The 19609-nt window shown below is 43.8% G+C and overlaps 1 protein-coding gene across 4 annotated transcripts in view; it reads left to right on the top strand.

Annotated features, from left to right (window-relative positions):
* Positions 1 to 19609, top strand: part of LOC311143620 (unconventional myosin-Ib-like) — a 127676-nt gene that overhangs the window by 21705 nt on the left and 86362 nt on the right. For 3 of the 4 annotated variants that reach the window (XM_084179478.1, XM_084179475.1, XM_084179477.1), the window contains exons 2-4: positions 156 to 206; positions 4731 to 4876; positions 13588 to 13703. In XM_084179478.1, the coding sequence (XP_084035604.1) occupies positions 173 to 206; positions 4731 to 4876; positions 13588 to 13703 (296 nt within the window). In that variant the 5' untranslated portion in view covers positions 156 to 172. The remainder of the gene's footprint in view (positions 1 to 155; positions 207 to 4730; positions 4877 to 13587; positions 13704 to 19609) is intronic. The other variant, XM_084179476.1, reaches the window with a different exon arrangement.

The raw sequence follows: 19609 nt of genomic DNA, 5'->3' as shown, positions 1-19609 counted from the left end.
CTCTCTCTTGTTCTCCCTCTCTCTATCCTCACTCTCTCCCTCTCTTTCTCTATGCCTCTCTCGCTCTCCCGGTCTCTCTCTATATGCCTCTCTCCTTTTCTCTATATGCCTCTCTCTCCCCCTCTCTCTTGCTCTGCCTCTCTTTCTTTATGCAGGCCCATGGTGGTGGGTGATGACAGTCTCTGATATTCTAATTAGTCCCAAAGGTATGGCCCATAAATGAGCAGCTGTATAGTATACATCCAGACTAGGCAGTACCATCCACAGCAGCCGTGGCCTGTTTCATTTACATTCAGCTACGGTTTTATTCATTAGGACATGTCGTAGCAAAATGTGTTGCAAGAAAAAAACAAGTGTTCAGGTAGTCCCTTCTCGTTTGTCTGTTCTTCCATTTGGTACCTAATGAACACGGCCCAGAGCAGCTGTGGCTTGTTTCTCAGCTACAACCAGAGCCAGCTGTTGTTTAGCTACAGCCAGCTACTGCCAGGTGCAGTGGGGTTCTTCCCGTTGTTAATGTTACCTTCCTGCTCTAAATTCATTTGTGGATTATTATTTCCTCAATTAGTCTGAGAGGGTCCGCCTGTTTTAAACTGAAGCAAACCACTCTGCTGTTGTCCCATATTTTCCCATCCAACCTACTGTGAACAGGTAGGCTAACAGTGACTGACAGAAGACCACCACAAGGCTTACATTTTCAATATTACAGTAATGAAAACTAGGTCAATAGAATGGGTTTAGCGGTGAAACTAGTTTGTCACAGAATATAAGTCTTAATATTTGTGAAAATGTATACACGGCGCCAACGTATTGAATGTATGAGATGAATAAATTAAGTTCGAAGATATTTCCTCAGCATAAAATGGGACAGAATGTTACCAGTTTTACCTGTGAATCCTTGAGCTCTTTCACATATCTTCAAAGGTTTTTACTGTGTGTGTGTGTTACATGGAGTAAGTTATGTGGGTTTGGACTGTGGAAGCTTGTGTCCTACTAAGAAGAGTTTTATAGCCTCAGAACATTGTGCCCTCCAGCAGAACAGAAGCTAGAGAAAGTCTGAGATGGGGTACACTTTCAGGGAGTCCAGTTTTCAACAGAACTCTCCCTGTTCCTATGCATTGAAGAAAATAAACCTGTTTTTCTCGAAGGAGCAGTTAGATTTCTGGAGCCAATAGGGTTTCCCCAAGATGTTGGAAAATGTTGTAAACAGGGTACTATCACAATGAATTAAGCTTCATCTCCTTGCATTACATGCACCTGGAGAAGTCTACTATACAGACGCTGCTCACTTAGTCCTCTGTAGCTCAGCTGGTAGAGCACGGCGCTTGTAACGCCAGGGTAGTGGGTTCGATCCCCGGGACCACCCATACACAAAAATGTATGCATGCATGACTGTAAGTCGCTTTGGATAAAAGCGTCTGCTAAATGGCATATTATTATTATTTATTATTACTTATATAGTTCTGGGCCCGTATTTACAAAGTATCTAAAAGTACGAGTGCTGATCTATGATCAGTTTAGCCTTTTAAGGGAATTAGATGCTTTATTAATATGGGCCCTGGTCAGGAAAGTCAGCAGGAGTTGTGTTTGCGTTTCAAACGAAAACTGCAGTCTTTGTGGAACCAGAAGTCCATTAATCCCAATGGCCTGAGGGCTCCAGAGGAGCTCTTGAACAGCCAATAACAAACAGTTCTAAACATAGCCATCTCAAATATACACTGCGGGACGTGCTTGTTCAGCGACTGTTTGGTTTGGGGCCGTTTGATTGGCTGCTTGCGCAATGCCTGTTCAAACCTCGCGACTCGGCACACAGTGGAGTTGAGAGATTCCTCAGGGAATTATGTAATGGAAGAACGGACCTCGCACTTGACCTCCCGGTGGACCATGGACATCCACTTGGCTTGAGAGAGGGGGGGTTGGGTTTGCTCCTCAGAGGCTACATCCCAAAGAGCACCCTATTCTGTATAGCAGTGGTTTGTTCTCAACTGGACCCAAATTGAACCATGTTGTCTCAGTTGCTACTCAATATTCGCAATGGCGAAAAAATAATTGCCAAAATGCAATCTGGAAAACTATTTTTAATGCTATATTGATAGTAAATGTAGCAATTATATGACAAGGGAACAACAATCCCACCTCTTTAATTTTCAATAATAAAATGTTGCCCATATTCTTTAATGAAAAATGTTAAACTCACTGTCTTGAGACTACAAAATCAACGAAAAATAGTGCTGCTAATAGCTCTATATTGAAAATACTGTGATTGAAGAAAACTTGTTCAGAGATTAAAGTTCATTATCATTTCTACACACTTTATACTGATGTATTGACCTGTTGCAACCTCTACAAAACCACTGTGATTATTATTTGACCCTGCTGGTCATCTATAATCGTTTGAACATCTTGGAGAAAAATATGGCCTTAATGTACTGTTAAAATCTCCACCCGGCACAGCCAGAAGAGGACTGGCCACCCCTCAAAGCCTGGTTCCTCTCTAGGTTTCTTCCTAGGTTTTTGCCTTTCTAGGGAATTTTTCCTAGCCACCGTGCTTCTTCATCTGCATTGCTTGCTGTTTGGGGTTTTAGGCTGGGTTTCTGTATAGCACTTTGTGACATCTGCTGATGTAAAAATGGCTATGAATACATTTGATTGATTTGATATACCTGGTTTAATTCGTTAAAGTTCAGAATGGAGTATTTTGTCATAAATAAATAAAAATACCCCCAACCATTCAAAACCTTTGGGTCGTAACCCACCAGTTGAGAATCGTTGCTCTATAGTGCAGAGGGCTCTGGTCAAAAGTAGTGTACTATATGGAATATGGTGCCATTTGTGGGACGCACAGAGCCCCCCGTTCATCATCTGAACATAAAGACCCGACCCAGAGTCATACAGTTCCAATGGCCTCAGAGCTGCGAAACCTGGGGAACGCTCTGCAACTAATACCTTTCTGTCCCAGCTACTTGAACAGCGAACTGGGGGTAATATTTAGAAAGGGGAGAGATCCGAACCAGAAAGCAGGAGACAGACACTGCTGGGGGTGGCAGTTTTCCGCCAATATTTCCCATCTCCTGTGGACACTAATCCTAGCGCTATAGGGACGGAGATAAAGAGAGAGGCCTTGATACGGGGCTTTGCTGTACCCCGAACTCTGTGCTGTTGTAACAGATGGGCTGGGGTGAAGCGATGTGCTCATCGTCTATTGTTCAGTTCTCCCTTGCTAACCCAGCTCTTTAGATCAGCAGAAACAAGCACTACACACAAACATGGGCTTCTGGGTTGGTTTGGGTTATTTTCTTCAAAGGTGACTTGTAATATTGGCATAGTGTGATAACTCACTGCAACATGCTGTGACTGTCAACATTTTTGGGAAAGTTTTTACCTGTCTCACACTGTACAGCACAAAGTTGGGGCCATCAAGCTGGGAAAACTAGTTATCTAGACTAGTAGTCTATAGGCACGAATTTTACAGTATATAGAGCAGTCTAAGACAGCCTTTTGAATAAGTCAATTTACATTTACATTTACGTCATTTAGCAGACGCTCTTATCCAGAGCGACTTACAAATTGGTGCATTCACCTTATAGCCAGTGGGACAACCACTTTACAATATGTTATTTTTATTTTTTTTGGTGGGGTAAGGGGGGTTAGAAGGATTACTTTATCCTATCCCAGGTATTCCTTAAAGAGGTGGGGTTTCAAGTGTCTCCGGAAGGTGGTGAGTGACTCCGCTGTCCTGGCGTCGTGAGGGAGCTTGTTCCACCATTGGGGTGCCAGAGCAGCGAACAGTTTTGACTGGGCTGAGCGGGAACTGTGCTTCCGCAGAGGTAGGGGGGCCAGCAGGCCAGAGGTGGATGAACGCAATGCCCTCGTTTGGGTGTAGGGACTGATCAGAGCCTGAAGGTACGGAGGTGCCGTTCCCCTCACAGCTCCGTAGGCAAGCACCATGGTCTTGTAGCAGATGCGAGCTTCAACTGGAAGCCAGTGGAGTGTGCGGAAGAGCGGGGTGACGTGAGAGAACTTGGGAAGGTTGAACACCAGACGGGCTGAGGCATTCTGGATGAGTTGTAGGGGTTTAATGGCACAGGCAGGGAGACCAGCCAACAGCGAGTTGCAGTAATCCAGACGGGAGATGACAAGTGCCTGGATTAGTGCCTGGACCTGTGCCGCTTCCTGTGTAAGGCAGGGTCGTACTCTCTGAATGTTGTAGAGCATGAACCTACATGATCGGGTCATGATGGACCTGGATGAGGCAAGTTAATGTGAGGGGATTACAGCGATTGGATCAGCAGGGAGCATGCTATCTGGTCTGGAGGGGGATATATATGGGTAGGGGGATGGATGGTGGGCTGGGCTGACTCTGGGGGTCGGGGAGGGGCACTGACTGTCCTTGACATGAACACTCCAGACAGACCACAGCTGGACTACTATTGGACTATGGACTAGTATAAGATGGTGGACTGCCCATCAAGCCCTCATATGCATCACTATTCCAGATTAGATTACCACTGCATGAGGATGAGTGCCTAATCTTTATAGGAGTTCACCTAAACCGTTCATGACTGAAGTTCTAGAGTTGATGCATTGACTAACAGATTGCAGATAATGTAATCTATAGCGGCTACTTACTTTTGCTACCAATATCGTACCCACATCCATGTTCACCCCCCGTTCTCTTGTTTTCAAATCACTGCCTGTGTCTAATGTATTCCATTTGTTATTCTTCTTTACAGGGGGGACTGCTGATTCCAAGATGGAGGTGAAGATGTCACTTCTGGACAACATGATAGGGGTGGGAGACATGGTCCTGCTAGAAACCCTCAACGAAGACTCCTTCATCGAGAACCTGAGGAAACGCTTCGACCACAATGAGATCTATGTAAGTTCCCCCTCGTCAAATGTTAAACTGGGTTTAGTCATAACTGAGTTATATCATTAATATATTTTCAATGTATTTGACACTCAGATTATGCTTGAATATACGCTAACATTCAAATGCATTTGACTGTGTAACTGGGTTTTGCCCCAGCTGCCTCCAGTCTCAATGTCGTGGTTCAGCTGTGTTGTTCCCACAGCTTCCCTCTCCCTAAAAGTGCATGTTTACACTTAGCTTAGACAAACACAAAGTGTGCACTTAAGCAATCTGCAGATACATCATTCATTGTTCCTTAACTCACTGCTAGAGCCTGTGCTTAGCCTATTCATGTTAGCCCTGGCCTCAAAAACAGCAGCACAGATACAGCAACCTCACCACAAAGCCCTGAGTTGACCAATTAATAAATCACATCACTGAAGAATGTAGATGTCTCAAATAAGGCAGAACATTCAGAGCTCCAGGGATGAGGAGATTCAACTGGCTGCTGCCGCTTCCCTCGAGGGGGGTAAATGAATGGAGCAGACCTGGGTTCCAATACTGTTTTGAAATATTTCAAATACTTTGAGTGATTGCGCCAGCCTGCCTGGAGTGCCAGATTGGCAGGGTGGGCAGTTTTGGCACTACTGTATTGGTCCGTTAAGACAGGCAAGCTCAATAAAGCATATGCAACGTATTTCAAATAATATTTGAACCCAGGTCTGGAATAGAGAGGCTGGATGAGGGCTCTGTCTCATGGCTCTGAACCTGGCTTCTCCCAGAAACCACTGCCTATCTGTGGGTTGGCATCTCCAGACATCAGCCTCTATGATTATGGCTCTGGTTCTCTCCTCGCTGCTGACTAGGACAGATCCAAGTCAGAGCCCAAAGATTGATGTCACCACGCTCAACTATGATTGGCTGGCTACCTCAGCTTCGTGATATTGTAGTTAAATTCATATCGCTTCCTGTGTGCATATGTGTTGTTTGTGACATCTAAGCTGCCCTCAAATTTCTGTCAAGAACTGTAAACTCAGAACTGCTCAGTGCATGTGGTGACCCATGCGTTGTACAAAGTAGGTCCAAGATATAGGCCTATCAAGAGAACATTTATTGCAGCTACTCATCTGGATTAATGTGACAAGATTCAGACTAGATCTGCTACAATTTGGTTTATTGACTCTCAACAAAGATGTTAAGCTGCATGGATTTCCAGCAGTGCATCAGCTGAGCACTGAATGGAAACAGTCAGTCAGTAACATAGAGGGGGGTCTAAAGCATATGGTTGGTCTAAGTCAGTCTGTAATGTTGGAGCAAAATTGTTTTGTTAGTCTAATGCTGTGTAAATGCTTGAGTTGAATAATACTATTCAACTGGTAATTTTCCATTCTGTTCAGTAACCTCTTTACATACCGCACAGAGGAGTGATTTGTTACTGGCTGATTATCTTTAGGGACTAAAAGCCAGGCGGAAATCTAGTTTCCTCTGTTTAGGCTTTAAATATCTTATCACTCCCCTATCTCAAATCAAATTGTATTTGTCAAATAGACCTTACAGTAAAATGCTTACTTACAAGCCCTTAACCAACAATGTAGTTTTAAGAAAAATAAGTGTTAAGTAAAAAATAGATAATTAAAGAAAATAAGAAAAATAACAAATAATTAATTAAAGAGCAGCAGTAAAATAACAGTAGTGAGGCTATATACAGGGGGTACAGAGTCAATGTGACGGGGCACAGGTTAGTCGAGGTAATATGTACATGTGGGTAGAGGTAAAGTGACTATGCATAGATAATAAACAGAGTAGCAGCAGTGTAAAAAGAGGGGGTGGGGGGACAATGCAAATAGTCCAGGTAGCCATTTGATTAGCTGTTCAGGAGTCTTATGGCTTGGGGGTGGAAGCTGTCAAGAAGCCTTTTGGACCTAGACTTGGCGCTCCGGTACCAGTCTATGACTAGGGTGGCTGGAGTCTTTGGCAATTTTTAGGGCCTTGCCCTGACACCGCCTGAAATAGAGGTCCTGGATGGCAGGAAGCTTGGCCCAAGTGATGTACTGGGCTGTACGCACTACCCTCTGTAGTGCCTTGCGGTCAGAGGCCGAGCAGTTGCCATACCAGGCGGTGATGCAACCAGTCAGGAAGCTCTCGAATGTGCAGCTGTATAACGTTTTGAGGATCTGAGGACCCATGCCAAATCTTTTCAGTCTCCTGAGCGGGAATAGGCTTTGTCGTGCCCTCTTCACGACTGTCTTGGTGTTTGGACCATGTTAGTTTGTTGGTGATGTTGACACCAAGGAACTTGAAGCTCTCAACCTGCTCCACTACAGCCCTGTCAATGAGAATGGGGGCGTGCTCGGTCCTCTTCTTTTTCCTGTAGTCCACAATCATCTCCTTTGTCTTGATCAGGTTGAAGGAGAGTTTGTTAACCTGGCACCACACTGCCAGGTCTCTGACCTCCTCCCTATAGGCTGTCTTATCGTTGTCGGTGATCAGGCCTACCACTGTTGTGTCATCGGCAAACTTAATGACTTAATCTTAGACACGTAGGCTGTGAGAACTGGTTAGAACATGTTCATGTTAGTACTATTCTTTTAAGGAAGTAGAGCCAATTGCCCCTTATCTCTTCAAATCAAATCAAATCAAATGTTATTGGCCACATGCGCCGAATACAACGGGTGTAGACATTACAGTGAAATGCTTACTTACAGCCCTTAACCAACAATGCATTTATTTTTTAATAAATTTTTTTAAATAAAACAACAACAAAAAAGTGTTGAGAAAGAAAGAGCAGAAGTAAAATAAAATAACAGTAGGGAGGCTATATATACAGGGGGGTACCGGTGCAGAGTCACCGCATTTGAGGGGTAAACAGCTCTTTGTGTAGATGAAATATATAAAGACTGTGCGACTTGTAAATAATTAAGTTACTCTCTGGCTTTATCCTGAGAGGGAACTTCCTGCCAATTGCTTGTATGAAACTCTTATAAACTGGAAAATGAGCTCTGCCTGATCCTTGGAACAAGTTTTTCCTCAACAGTAACGTGTGTGTGTGTGTGTGTATATATATGTGTGTGTGTATATATACACACACACTGTATATACAGTGGGGGGAAAAAGTATTTAGTCAGCCACCAATTGTGCAAGTTCTCCCACTTAAAAAGATGAGAGAGGCCTGTAATTTTCATCATAGGTACACGTCAACTATGACAGACAAATCGAGATTTTTTTTCTCCAGAAAATCACATTGTAGGATTTTTTATGAATTTATTTGCAAATTATGGTGGAAAATAAGTATTTGGTCACCTACAAACAAGCAAGATTTCTGGCTCTCACAGACCTGTAACTTCTTCTTTAAGAGGCTCCTCTGTCCTCCACTCGTTACCTGTATTAATGGCACCTGTTTGAACTTGTTATCAGTATAAAAGACACCTGTCCACAACCTCAAACAGTCACACTCCAAACTCCACTATGGCCAAGACCAAAGAGCTGTCAAAGGACACCAGAAACAAAATTGTAGACCTGCACCAGGCTGGGAAGACTGAATCTGCAATAGGTAAGCAGCTTGGTTTGAAGAAATCAACTGTGGGAGCAATTATTAGGAAATGGAAGACATACAAGACCACTGATAATCTCCCTCGATCTGGGGCTCCACGCAAGATCTCACCCCATGGGGTCAAAATGATCACAAGAACGGTGAGCAACAATCCCAGAACCACACAGGGGGACCTAGTGAATGACCTGCAGAGAGCTGGGACCAAAGTAACAAAGCCTACCATCAGTAACACACTACGCCGCCAGGGACTCAAATCCTGCAGTGCCAGACGTGTCCCCCTGCTTAAGACAGTACATGTCCAGGCCCGTCTGAAGTTTGCTAGAGTGCATTTGGATGATCCAGAAGAGGATTGGGAGAATGTCATATGGTCAGATGAAACCAAAATATAACTTTTTGGTAAAAACTCAACTCGTTGTGTTTGGAGGACAAAGAATGCTGAGTTGCATCCAAAGAACACCATACCTACTCTGAAGCATGGGGGTGGAAACATCATGCTTTGGGGCTGTTTTTCTGCAAAGGGACCAGGACGACTGATCCGTGTAAAGGAAAGAATGAATGGGGCCATGTATCGTGAGATTTTGAGTGAAAACCTCCTTCCATCAGCAAGGGCATTGAAGATGAAACGTGGCTGGGTCTTTCAGCATGACAATGATCCCAAACACACCGCCCGGGCAACGAAGGAGTGGCTTCGTAAGAAGCATTTCAAGGTCCTGGAGTGGCCTAGCCAGTCTCCAGATCTCAACCCCATAGAAAATCTTTGGAGGGAGTTGAAAGTCCGTGTTGCCCAGCGACAGCCCCAAAACATCACTGCTCTAGAGGAGATCTGCATGGAGGAATGGGCCAAAATACCAGCAACAGTGTGTGAAAACCTTGTGAAGACTTACAGAAAACGTTTGACCTGTGTCATTGCCAACAAACGGTATATAACAAAGTATTGAGAAACTTTTGTTATTGACCAAATACTTGTTTTCCACCATAATTTGCAAATAAATTCATAAAAAATCCTACAATGTGATTTTCTGGATTTCTTTTTCTAATTTTGTCTGTCATAGTTGACGTGTACCTATGATGAAAATTACAGGCCTCTCTCATCTTTTTAAGTGGGAGAACTTGCACAATTGGTGGCTGACTAAATACTTTTTTTCCCCACTGTACATACAAACGTATGTGGACACCCCTTCAAATTAGTGAATTCAGCTATTTTAGCCACACCCATTGCTGACAGGTGTATGAAATTGAACACACATCCATGCAATCTCCATAGACAAACATTGGCAGAGTGGCATTACTGAAGAGCTCGTGACTTTCAACGTGGCACCGTCATAGATCACCTTTCCAACAAGTCAGTTTGTCAAATTTCTGCCCTGCTAGAGCTGCCCTGGTCAACTTTAAGTGTTGTTATTGTGAAGTGGAAACATCTAGGAGCAACAATGGCTCAGCCGCGATGTATATACTGTATTCTATACTATTCTACTGTATCTTAGTCCATGCCGCTCTGACATCGCTTGTCCATATATGTATACATTCTTAATTCATTCCTTACTTAGATTTGTGTGGATTGGGTATATGTTGTGAAATTGTTAGATAATACTTTTTAGATATTAGAAGCACAAGCATTTCGCTACACCCGCAATAACATCTGCTAAACACGTGTATGTGACCAATAAAATGTGATTTGATTTAAGGTGTGGCAGGTCATAAGGGATGGTGATATCAAACCATTTTAAGGGTTGATAGCAGAGTTTGGCCTGAATGATATGGAATTTCTACCCTATTTGCAGCTCAAATCAATAATACAATTTATTTCTCAAAGGGTATTTATGTGGGATCTAAAAGTGTGATAGACAACAAAGAGAGGGGTGCTGATAATGGGAAAGGAATGGTTTCCGCCTTATACAAGCTTGTTGGTCTCTCCCCCCCAAACAGCAACATCCTTACTCGGTTACGTTGGGAACAGGACTTTGGTGCATCTCTGACCGCAGTACAGTGCGATGCAATACGGAAAAACACAAATTAATCAAATTAAGGTTTTGCATAGGGCTTATATTATACCTCACAGGTTGAAAAAAATGAATCAAAGCCTTTCAGATTTGTGGTGTTATGTCTGCGGTGAGGTTGGTACACTCTAATGCATCTGTTATGGAAATGTCCAGCTGTCAAAAGATTTTGGACCGAGGTAGATGATATGTTGTCTGGAATTTTGAATGTATGTATTCCACTTTGTCCTGTAGTGTGCCTGTTAGGAAGTAGGTTGGACAATATCCAACCTAGAACCACGCAACGCATCATTGCATTGGCCTTCCTGCCAGTCAAACGAACAATACTTATGAATTGGAAAGAGCGTAATGCGCAATGCTACGGCATTGGAAATTTGGTTAAGGAAATTCATGGATTTATTGACTATGGAACAAGCGGCGTCGGCCCTTCAGGACTATGACAATGGTCTAGAGGGTCTCTGGGACATTATAGGAACATATGTATATCAAAAAGCATAGCCTAATATATGAACTGTCTGTATTTGTTTGTGAACCCCCCCAGGCTTGACTCATACCACCAAACTTTACAGTTGGCGCTATGCATTGGGGCAGGTAGTATCTTTGCCACTTCACATGAAAACTCAAGTAGTGGATTATCTATTTTACAGTGGAACTTGAGCTAATACCATAATGATGATATGGAGATCAAATTGCTATCTTCTGTTACAATTTGGTCCTCTAACCACTCCCAGCTGCCTACTATTCTCCCATTTGTATAACCCCATGACAATGGTTATCTTGCATTGTAAGACAAGTAATACAAATAAACATCAGGAACACCTAATCCACCCTTGCTTCTTGGTTTCTTATCTTTACACAATAAGCCAGAAAAGAAACTACGTATCTCTTTAAACCAGTACTGAGGGAACTGAAGTGGTATAGCTGACATAAGGAACGAGAGTCTAGGGAGTATGTTCATCTTTATTGCCTCTGCTCTACCCCGTAGTGATAAAGGTAGTACAGTAATAATAACATTTGGGTGGTGCCTTCCACCTCCACTGACCAGGAGTGGTTTTAAAAGCTGACTGGCTGGCTGCAGCCTAGGTTTAGCCACGAATCCCTACAGGCCCATTAGGTGAGTGTCCCTAGTACATGTTCAAATCGAATCAAATTTTATTTGTCACGTACACGTGTTTAGCAGATGTTATTGCGGGTGTAGCGGAATGCTTGTAATGGTGTCAGTTGTTTTCATTCATGAGGTGAATCTTGCTGGGTCTTTTCGTTCCTTACCGGTTGTCATGCCAACCACCCAGTGTTAGGCTATCACATGACACCCTGCCCACAACATCAACCTCCATGGATTTGTTTTCCTGAGATTTAGAAGAAAATATCTATATATATATTTTTTTTTTTACCTATGACTCCTCCCCTTCTGATGTCATCCATCTATTTTGATGAGCCAAGTCAAACAGACACATTTAAATGTCAGTTTAGGCATGACATTTCCTCTGTGTTGACCATACACAACCCCTTGAAAAGGTCTTGCTGTTTTAGCTTAGATCTAATGGGAATGTTGTTAGACTGTGATGTCTGGATTATAATGCTTAGTTTGTAATGAGGAAGTATTTTCTTTTACTGTTTGGAACTTGTAATTACAAAGTCCTGCAAGGAGACGTTTCCCCTTCCTCTGTAATTTACTCAGCACTGTCTAACTTTCATCCTCAACTTGAAAGAACTAGCTTTGAAATGGCCCTTTTTTTTATATGGGCGATCACGACTACACACTGATATAATGGGACAAACAGTGATCTGGTTACTATTATTATTGACTCTGGCGTTCAGTTAGGATCAATGGTCCATGTGGTTGGAAAGCCCCTGTTTTCTTTGCCATAAAACACCATTGTTCCCTCATTCATTATATGGATATCATTTTTTACACTAAGCATTCTCTTCTCTTAAGTCCTGATAATGATCTCTACTGTATATCCCTCCAGTCCCATTGTAGCACAATTATCTGAGGTATTCAGGGGGAGAAGGGAGTGTACATGCAGAGAGAGAGAGCGAGACACTTAATGGTCCTGTACACATCTGATGGCCGTCTAGCAGTGACCCTACCAACCCAGTGTTTGCTTTTATTCTGCACACTCCAATATCTTGTCCGTCCTCGCCTCGGCTTCTCCAAAGAGTCGATTTTGCCTCCTATGGACTTTCTGACAATAGGCAGTGGGATGTGGTGTTGCCATGGAAAAGGTCTGGCTCTCCTGTTCTGAGTGGGTTATATAACTTCATTATAACAGAGAGAGTGGAGAGGATCAGGAGTTGTTTAGAACCACCTGAAAATGCAGTGCGGTCCTCTTCTATCTCAATGTAAGGTTTACAGTTTGACTGATTACTTGGAGCTCTTTCAGAAATTACAGCCTGTCGTCACACTCTGCAGTAATAAATGGAGCCCAGGAAAGATGCCAAATGTGAAGTTATTATGTATAATTTTCTTAACATACTCTAAGCAGCAATTACAAAGTACATAATGTTTTTCTCAAGCATAATTTACAGAAATAAGATGTACTGTACATAGAGATTGACCCGGCTGCGCCAAGCTGACCCATTTTCTTTGTTACCAAATCTCAGTTTCAATGACTTGAGTGCAGTGTCTTTGATATCAGTCATCACTATTGGAGATGTAGTCTCACCCCATCCCCTCTCCTCGTGCCCACCACCCTCCACTCCTAGATTCCTCTATCTACCAGACTCCCCTGTGACACCCTTATGGGTGTCACGGGGAGAAGTGTTGTTCTCTCAACAGAAGTGTTGTTCTCCTTTTGCCGCTCCGCATCCCAGGATTCCACACATTTTTCCTTTGTTTTTACGTCTCCCGTGCCGATGCTCTTTCCACTCATCTCTGACTCCCGCATGCCTGAACAATGCAGCAGGATAGAATTCCCAGCTGGGAAGAGCTGACGATGCAAAAATGAAACTCCTCTCACCTCAGTGCTTCCCTGAGAGCAGAGCAGAGCTGAGCATGTTATCACTTTCAGACATCACAGCAGTATGCCCTACCTTAGAGAAATTCTCTGAACACTAGTCAATCCATCACACCCTGATGTCTCTCACTCTACTCTCTATCGCTGTCTCTCTGCAGACTTACCTAGGCAGTGGAGTGATATCTAATGTCTAATAATCATACCCTGGTATCTTGTTCCCTCTCTCTGCAGACGTACATTGGCAGTGTGGTGATCTCCATTAACCCCTACAGGTCTCTGCCCATCTACACACCACAGAAGGTGGAGGAGTATCGCAACAGGAACTTCTATGAGCTCAGCCCACACATGTGAGTGCCTGGCCTAGGTCCTTCCTCCACCCTATCGTTGTGTAGAGCCATCTACCTCCACCCCACTGCTGGCATGTTGTTGTGTAGGATGCGTCTTTTTGTCCAAGTTGAGGCCACAGGCAACAAAGGCACCCTGTTTATAAATGCCTGATGTTTCAGGCAAAATGTCAAACACACAAGTGAACAGTATTGATTAGCGCACACAATCAGAAACATTTGAGCCCAGCAGACAGTGCACATCTCGGCCAGTAGGTTGGCGGAGAGGTTTTTGTTTTGCCTCCTTTGAGTTCACTGTTCACAGTTTACTGTTCCCTTTGTGATTTCCAAGGACCAGTATGGTTTAACTAAAGTTCAACCAAATGAACCATTAATGAGATGGAGGACATGCTGTGCTGCTGTCCCACACATTAGACCTTATTTTGGGGTACAGACAGTTGAGTAGTGGGGGGCCTCTCCTCTCAGAAACCCTCCAGCGGGTGGCCATCTGCCTGTCCTTCCACAGCGGTGCCAGAGCCAGCCCAGAGGCCCTGCTGCACAGCTCTGCCATAGTAAAATAAAGTAGGGGCCCTGCTGGTCCTGCTGCTCTGACACGGTAAAACAAAGGCCAGCACTCGTCAATTAGCTTGCCTGCCTGCCTGCCTGCCGTCTCCCTGGCCTGGAGCAGACACTACACGGCTCTCTAAGAGAGGGGGGAGGGAAAGGGGGAGGGCAAAATAGAGGGAGGGAGTGGGGGAGAGAAATGAGAGAGAGAGGGGGAGGCCCCTTAGCTGTCCCAGAAATGACGGGCTCCTCACAGACAGAAAGACAGCCAGACAAATGGAAAGGATATTTTATTTACACTAGAGCTTACACTTCAAAGGGCCTGCTCCTGTTCCAGAACCCCCTCTTTCTCTTCACATGCGGTGACTCAGCAGACAGCAGGACAGTCAAACAGGACAGATGTGTCCAGCTGTTTATTTTGGCAAGCTCCTTCCTTAAAGGATGTTTTCCATTCTCTCTCTGTCTCCAGACCCACTGCTGTTCTGTTCACTGTCTTTCTCTCGCCTGCAGTTTCTCTTCCACCAGCGTTATCAGTCTTGTTTAATGGAAGTGCTCCAGTGAACAAATATATCCCTTTCCTCTCTAATGCTGATATCAGCCTTCAGTGCCCAGGGCCCTTATTGCTCTTGGATTTGGAGCTATGCAAGGGCCTGGGCTGATCCAGGGCATCTGTTTTGCCCATCATGGCACAGAAACAGAGCTCTCAGATGGGGAGAAAGTGATAACCAAGGCCATGGATTTATAGGCCCATGGGGCTCCGGGCTCAGCTTGAGACAATGCACCATTGCAGGTCATTATAGGGCCCATTGAACAGTTAAGAGGAGTTGGACAGTCAACGCTTCATTCCTCTTAGTAAACATTACAGCTTAAGTAGCAGTTGCCAGATGCAGACGCACACACACACACCAACCTGTTACAGTTTACACTGATCTTCGGTTTAAAGTTCGGTCTGTCATTATACGTACAATCAGTATCTGCCAGTGCCATGTCTGATCCTTTCCTACAGTACATTCTACATTCAAGGTTGCTACTCAGTGAGTTTTCAGCTCTCTTAAATCCTTTCAGATAGACAGGTTATGTTGAAAGATGCCAATCTAGGCTTAGATGGTTATCCGTATCTGCTAGGGGCAGATCCAGGTGACACGACATGCATGTTAAACGCTGACTCAACGTTTCTGAATGAACTGTAACTTCTATATCACTTGCTAGTCAGACATAGTTTCTTGTTCATAGTCAAGAGTTATAACATTAGAAGTGGATGAATGTAAACCAACAAATCTCACCTGATGCTAAACCGTTAGCCAACAGGAATACATACGGTAAACACAGCTGAACAAAGCAACAGAACCACTGCTCTCCTAGGATGCGTCACAAATTGTGCTCTATTCCCAATGTAGAGCCCCATGGGTCCTGGTCAAAAGTAGTACACTATGTAGGGAATAGGGTGCCATTTGGGACACAACCCTTAGTTGGGTTTCAGCATAAAGGATTAGTTCCTCTTTAATTGGGGGCCTTCTCAGAGTGGTCCTGAAGTGGCTGTCTGTCATGGCCCAAACCAAACGCTCCATAACATCTTAATCTTCTTGTCCCTGTCAGGCCATCTGGACTTGTCGTTTTGTCTTTGTTTTGCTGACTGACCACCAGCTCTGTGTAACATGAGACTACTGAGTCCAGACCACTGCCACATGTTAAACCTGTCTGTCACTCTGTCTCACCACGACTGAAAACTATGAGGAAATACCATATTCAGGGCTGAACATGACTGGAGAAGTCAGTCACTGCTACAGCTCAGTGTTACTTGAGATTCTGTATGACAATTTTGGAAGTAATTGAGGATCATGATTCACAAACAATATGACTTCATCGGATGCTCCACCATTTTGCTTCCTTAGATGCGATCTTAAGTTCAAATCACAATTTTCAGAGGCAGAGACAATGCAGTCACAGAAGGATGATGTGAATGATCAACATGCTTGTATTTTATGAAGTAAAAAAAAACATCCCCAAAGGCAGCTGGAGATGGTAATCTGTGGTGGGAAAACCGATTTGAGTAGAACATTAACGTGTATTTGCCTTAGCTTAGCTGGTATTCAAAACAGAGCAGACAAATATGTATCACTGCAGGCCATGGAGTTTGCAGACCGGGAGGTTTGACCTTGAGTTAATGATCTTTCTATATAACTTAAGTTATGCAAGCTATGTGATAGAAATATGATGTTGATACTGCATGAGGAAAAGCACATCATATTCCTACTCAAAGATGCTTTATGAATAAGGCCAAGTAGTACTTAAGCCACTATTTGGGATGGTGTTGATTTTAATCTACAGCCATTTCCCTCGATTACCATTATCAGATCTACGAGTGACAAAAGACAACAGTGTGGGCTTGCTATATGACTAAGTGGAGAGTTGGATCAGCCCAACAGGACGGGATAGGCAGTGGGTATTAATGCAGCTTGTAGACATCTTGGTAGAGAGGAAAGCGTCATTGTGTGGTCGTCCCAAATGGCACCCTATTCCCTATATCGCACACTACATTTGCCCCGGTCAAAATTAGTACACTTTATAGAGATTAGGGTCCCATTTGGGATGCAGTTTTGACTAGTTAGTTTCAATAGATGAATGAGCCGCTCCTTCAGAAAACCCTGTTTATTTTACCACACTAAACTGTGCTTTCAAAGGTCACCCGAGCAGTAAAACAACCTGATTTAAATGAAAGATAAGTAAATGTTTATCTTAGCAAGATCTCCGAACATTCAGGTCTGCTCAGCCAAGTGGTCTTTTAGGCCTACGACCCATTGCCGCTTTGGGTATTTACAGTGTGCAAAAAGAACACGCACACACACACACACACACACACACACACACACACACACACACACACACACACACACACACACACACACACACTCACACTCACACTCACACTCACACTCACACTCACTCACTCACTCACTCACTCACTCACTCACTCACTCACTCACTCACTCACTCACTCACTCACTCACTCACTCACTCACTCACACACACACACACACACACACATAGTGTTTTCATACAAAACTAAACACTCCAAAATGTTAACAAAAAGGAGTTTACTATTTAACGGTTTTCGCTACGGACACACATCCTGATGTATAATCGTGATTTTATAATCGTGACTATATGAATGATAAGAAGCCGTTAGTTAATTCATCCATGCATGGTTTGATCCTACTGTCTAAAGGATTACCCTGACTCACTCCTCAATGGATTGATGCTCACTTAAAGGGTTATAACATTTATAGAGCTGACATAATGTAATCCCAAAACTACTATATTTCCTATGTTTCCCACAACTCAAATTATTCAGGGAAGAACCCGCCCACATCCAATATAATAAATATTTTAAAAGATAATGACATACAATAGCAATGTGTTCATTCATAAACTTTGCTCTTTCCAAACCAATGCTCTTTTTTTATTCATGCCAGAAATGGTTCCTGTTTCCCATTTTTCATTATTGTTTGTGGGTTTGGAAGCTGATCCCCCGGGGCTGGGGCCATTTAGGCTGTCTGATTGGTTAGGCTAGCCTAAAGGGGATCAGTGTTAGGCTTTAATTAAGTAACACAGGGAGGTCCTCTGGTCCTTTCCTTCTAACCTCTCTTCTCCACTCTTCTCCCCTCTTCTGCTCCCCTCCGAACCCTAAGGGCTCAGACACTCCAGTAACGTTTGCTGGCCTAGAGTACTGAGCACCTCCTAGAGTACTGAGCACCTCCTGAATGTAATTTGCAAACCGAGTACGCACCGATTTTAGTAGTAGAATCATGTGAAAGATGTTGGCAGTCAGACATCTACAGCGGGTGGTCCCTAAAACAGCGTACTGAATGATCGGCAGATGAACGCTAGATCCACATTCGGTGCGATGTGTGTGTGAGCCTTAAGCATCCTCCTCTCCTCTCTGATTCCATCTTCTGCTCCCCTCTCCCTCAAAATCCTCCTAACCCCTCCTCTCCCTCATCTCCTCTAGTTGATCCTCATTAGAGACTTAAACACCCTAAAACCATCAGTAGGAACAAGACTGATGGGCAGATCACAGCTTAGCCATGCAGGGTCGAGGGTCCTGTTCATTAGGGCACACAGAAACGACAGCAAGTGTTTCTTATACCACTTTTCTTCAGTTTCGTGGCTAATGAACACGACCCAGTTGGCACTGTGGGGAAAAACAGGCGTGCATTTCAGTGCCAGTGTTTCAGTTCCACTCATCTAAAAAATATTAACATTTTGCTACGGTTTTATACTGTGTCCACCAGAGGAATGGAAGGAGCAGTTAAAGTCATAAACTAAATAAACAGAGGCTGTTGCATAGAAATAAAACTGTCTATGGGTTGTTGTATAGTCTGCTCACTCTAGCTAGTGAGGAGGAGCAAGCCAAGGCCCTAGCCTGAGACTGTTAAGACTATAGGCCCCCTCAAGCTCCACAGACAGGAGGTGTCTCCAGCTGTGTGGCCTGGGGTTTAACAGGCTGTGAGCTGCTGTATGGTGCTAATGACCAGGGTCGGCCATCCTAGACCTTCAGTTTTATGACCAGTCCTGTGGTTGTCCAAGGAGGGGTAAAGTAGAGGAAGTTACAGGCAGTTTATTAGTCTCCCTTCAATGCACACAGTGTCTAGGGATTCAGATGTGGTTCAATGAGGCCAACATGCAAAGCACACTGTTATGGATTTTAGACAACGTTTTTTCCATGCCCATGCCTGTTTTGAATGGGATGGTTTTGTGAAAACACATACAATCATCTGTTCTAGCTCAGTTTGGCTTGGTTTGCTCTGTCCTGCTCGAACTGTAAGCATTTTCCAGCTGGATTATTGTTCTATTTGAGTTTTAATATTACACACGTGATTAGGCAATAAGGCTTGACTGTTTAACTTCATGGCGTTCCATAATGACTGGTGATATATTGAGGTTTCTGTCCGTTATTAAAGCCTGGATCGCTGCATGTTTGCTGCTGTGGTTTCTATAGAAGAACCAAGCCCATCACTGTCATTTTATAATGGCCGGACTAGCTGCCTGCTCTGCTTTTAGGAAATACCCTGTCTATGCGAAGTTGGCTGGAAATATTTATCACTGTTTCATGTAGCTCAGCTGGTAGAGCACGGCGCTTGTAACGCCAGGGTAGTGGGTTCGATCCCCCACTAAATTTAGTATTTGGTAGCATTGCCTTTAAATGGTTTAACTTGGGTCAAATGTTTCGAGTAGCCTTCCACAAGCTTCCCACAATAAGTTGGGTGAATTTTGGCCCATTCCTCCTGACAGAGCTGGTGTAACTGAGTCAGGTTTGTAGGCCTCCTTGCTCGCACACGCTTTTTCAGTTCTGCCCACACATTTTC

The sequence above is a fragment of the Coregonus lavaretus genome, assembly GCF_964263955.1.
Source record: "Coregonus lavaretus genome assembly, chromosome: 16".
NCBI classification, from domain to species: domain Eukaryota; kingdom Metazoa; phylum Chordata; class Actinopteri; order Salmoniformes; family Salmonidae; genus Coregonus; species Coregonus lavaretus.
Note: the sequence above shows the minus strand (reverse complement) of the source record. Positions and strands in the feature narration are given on the sequence as shown.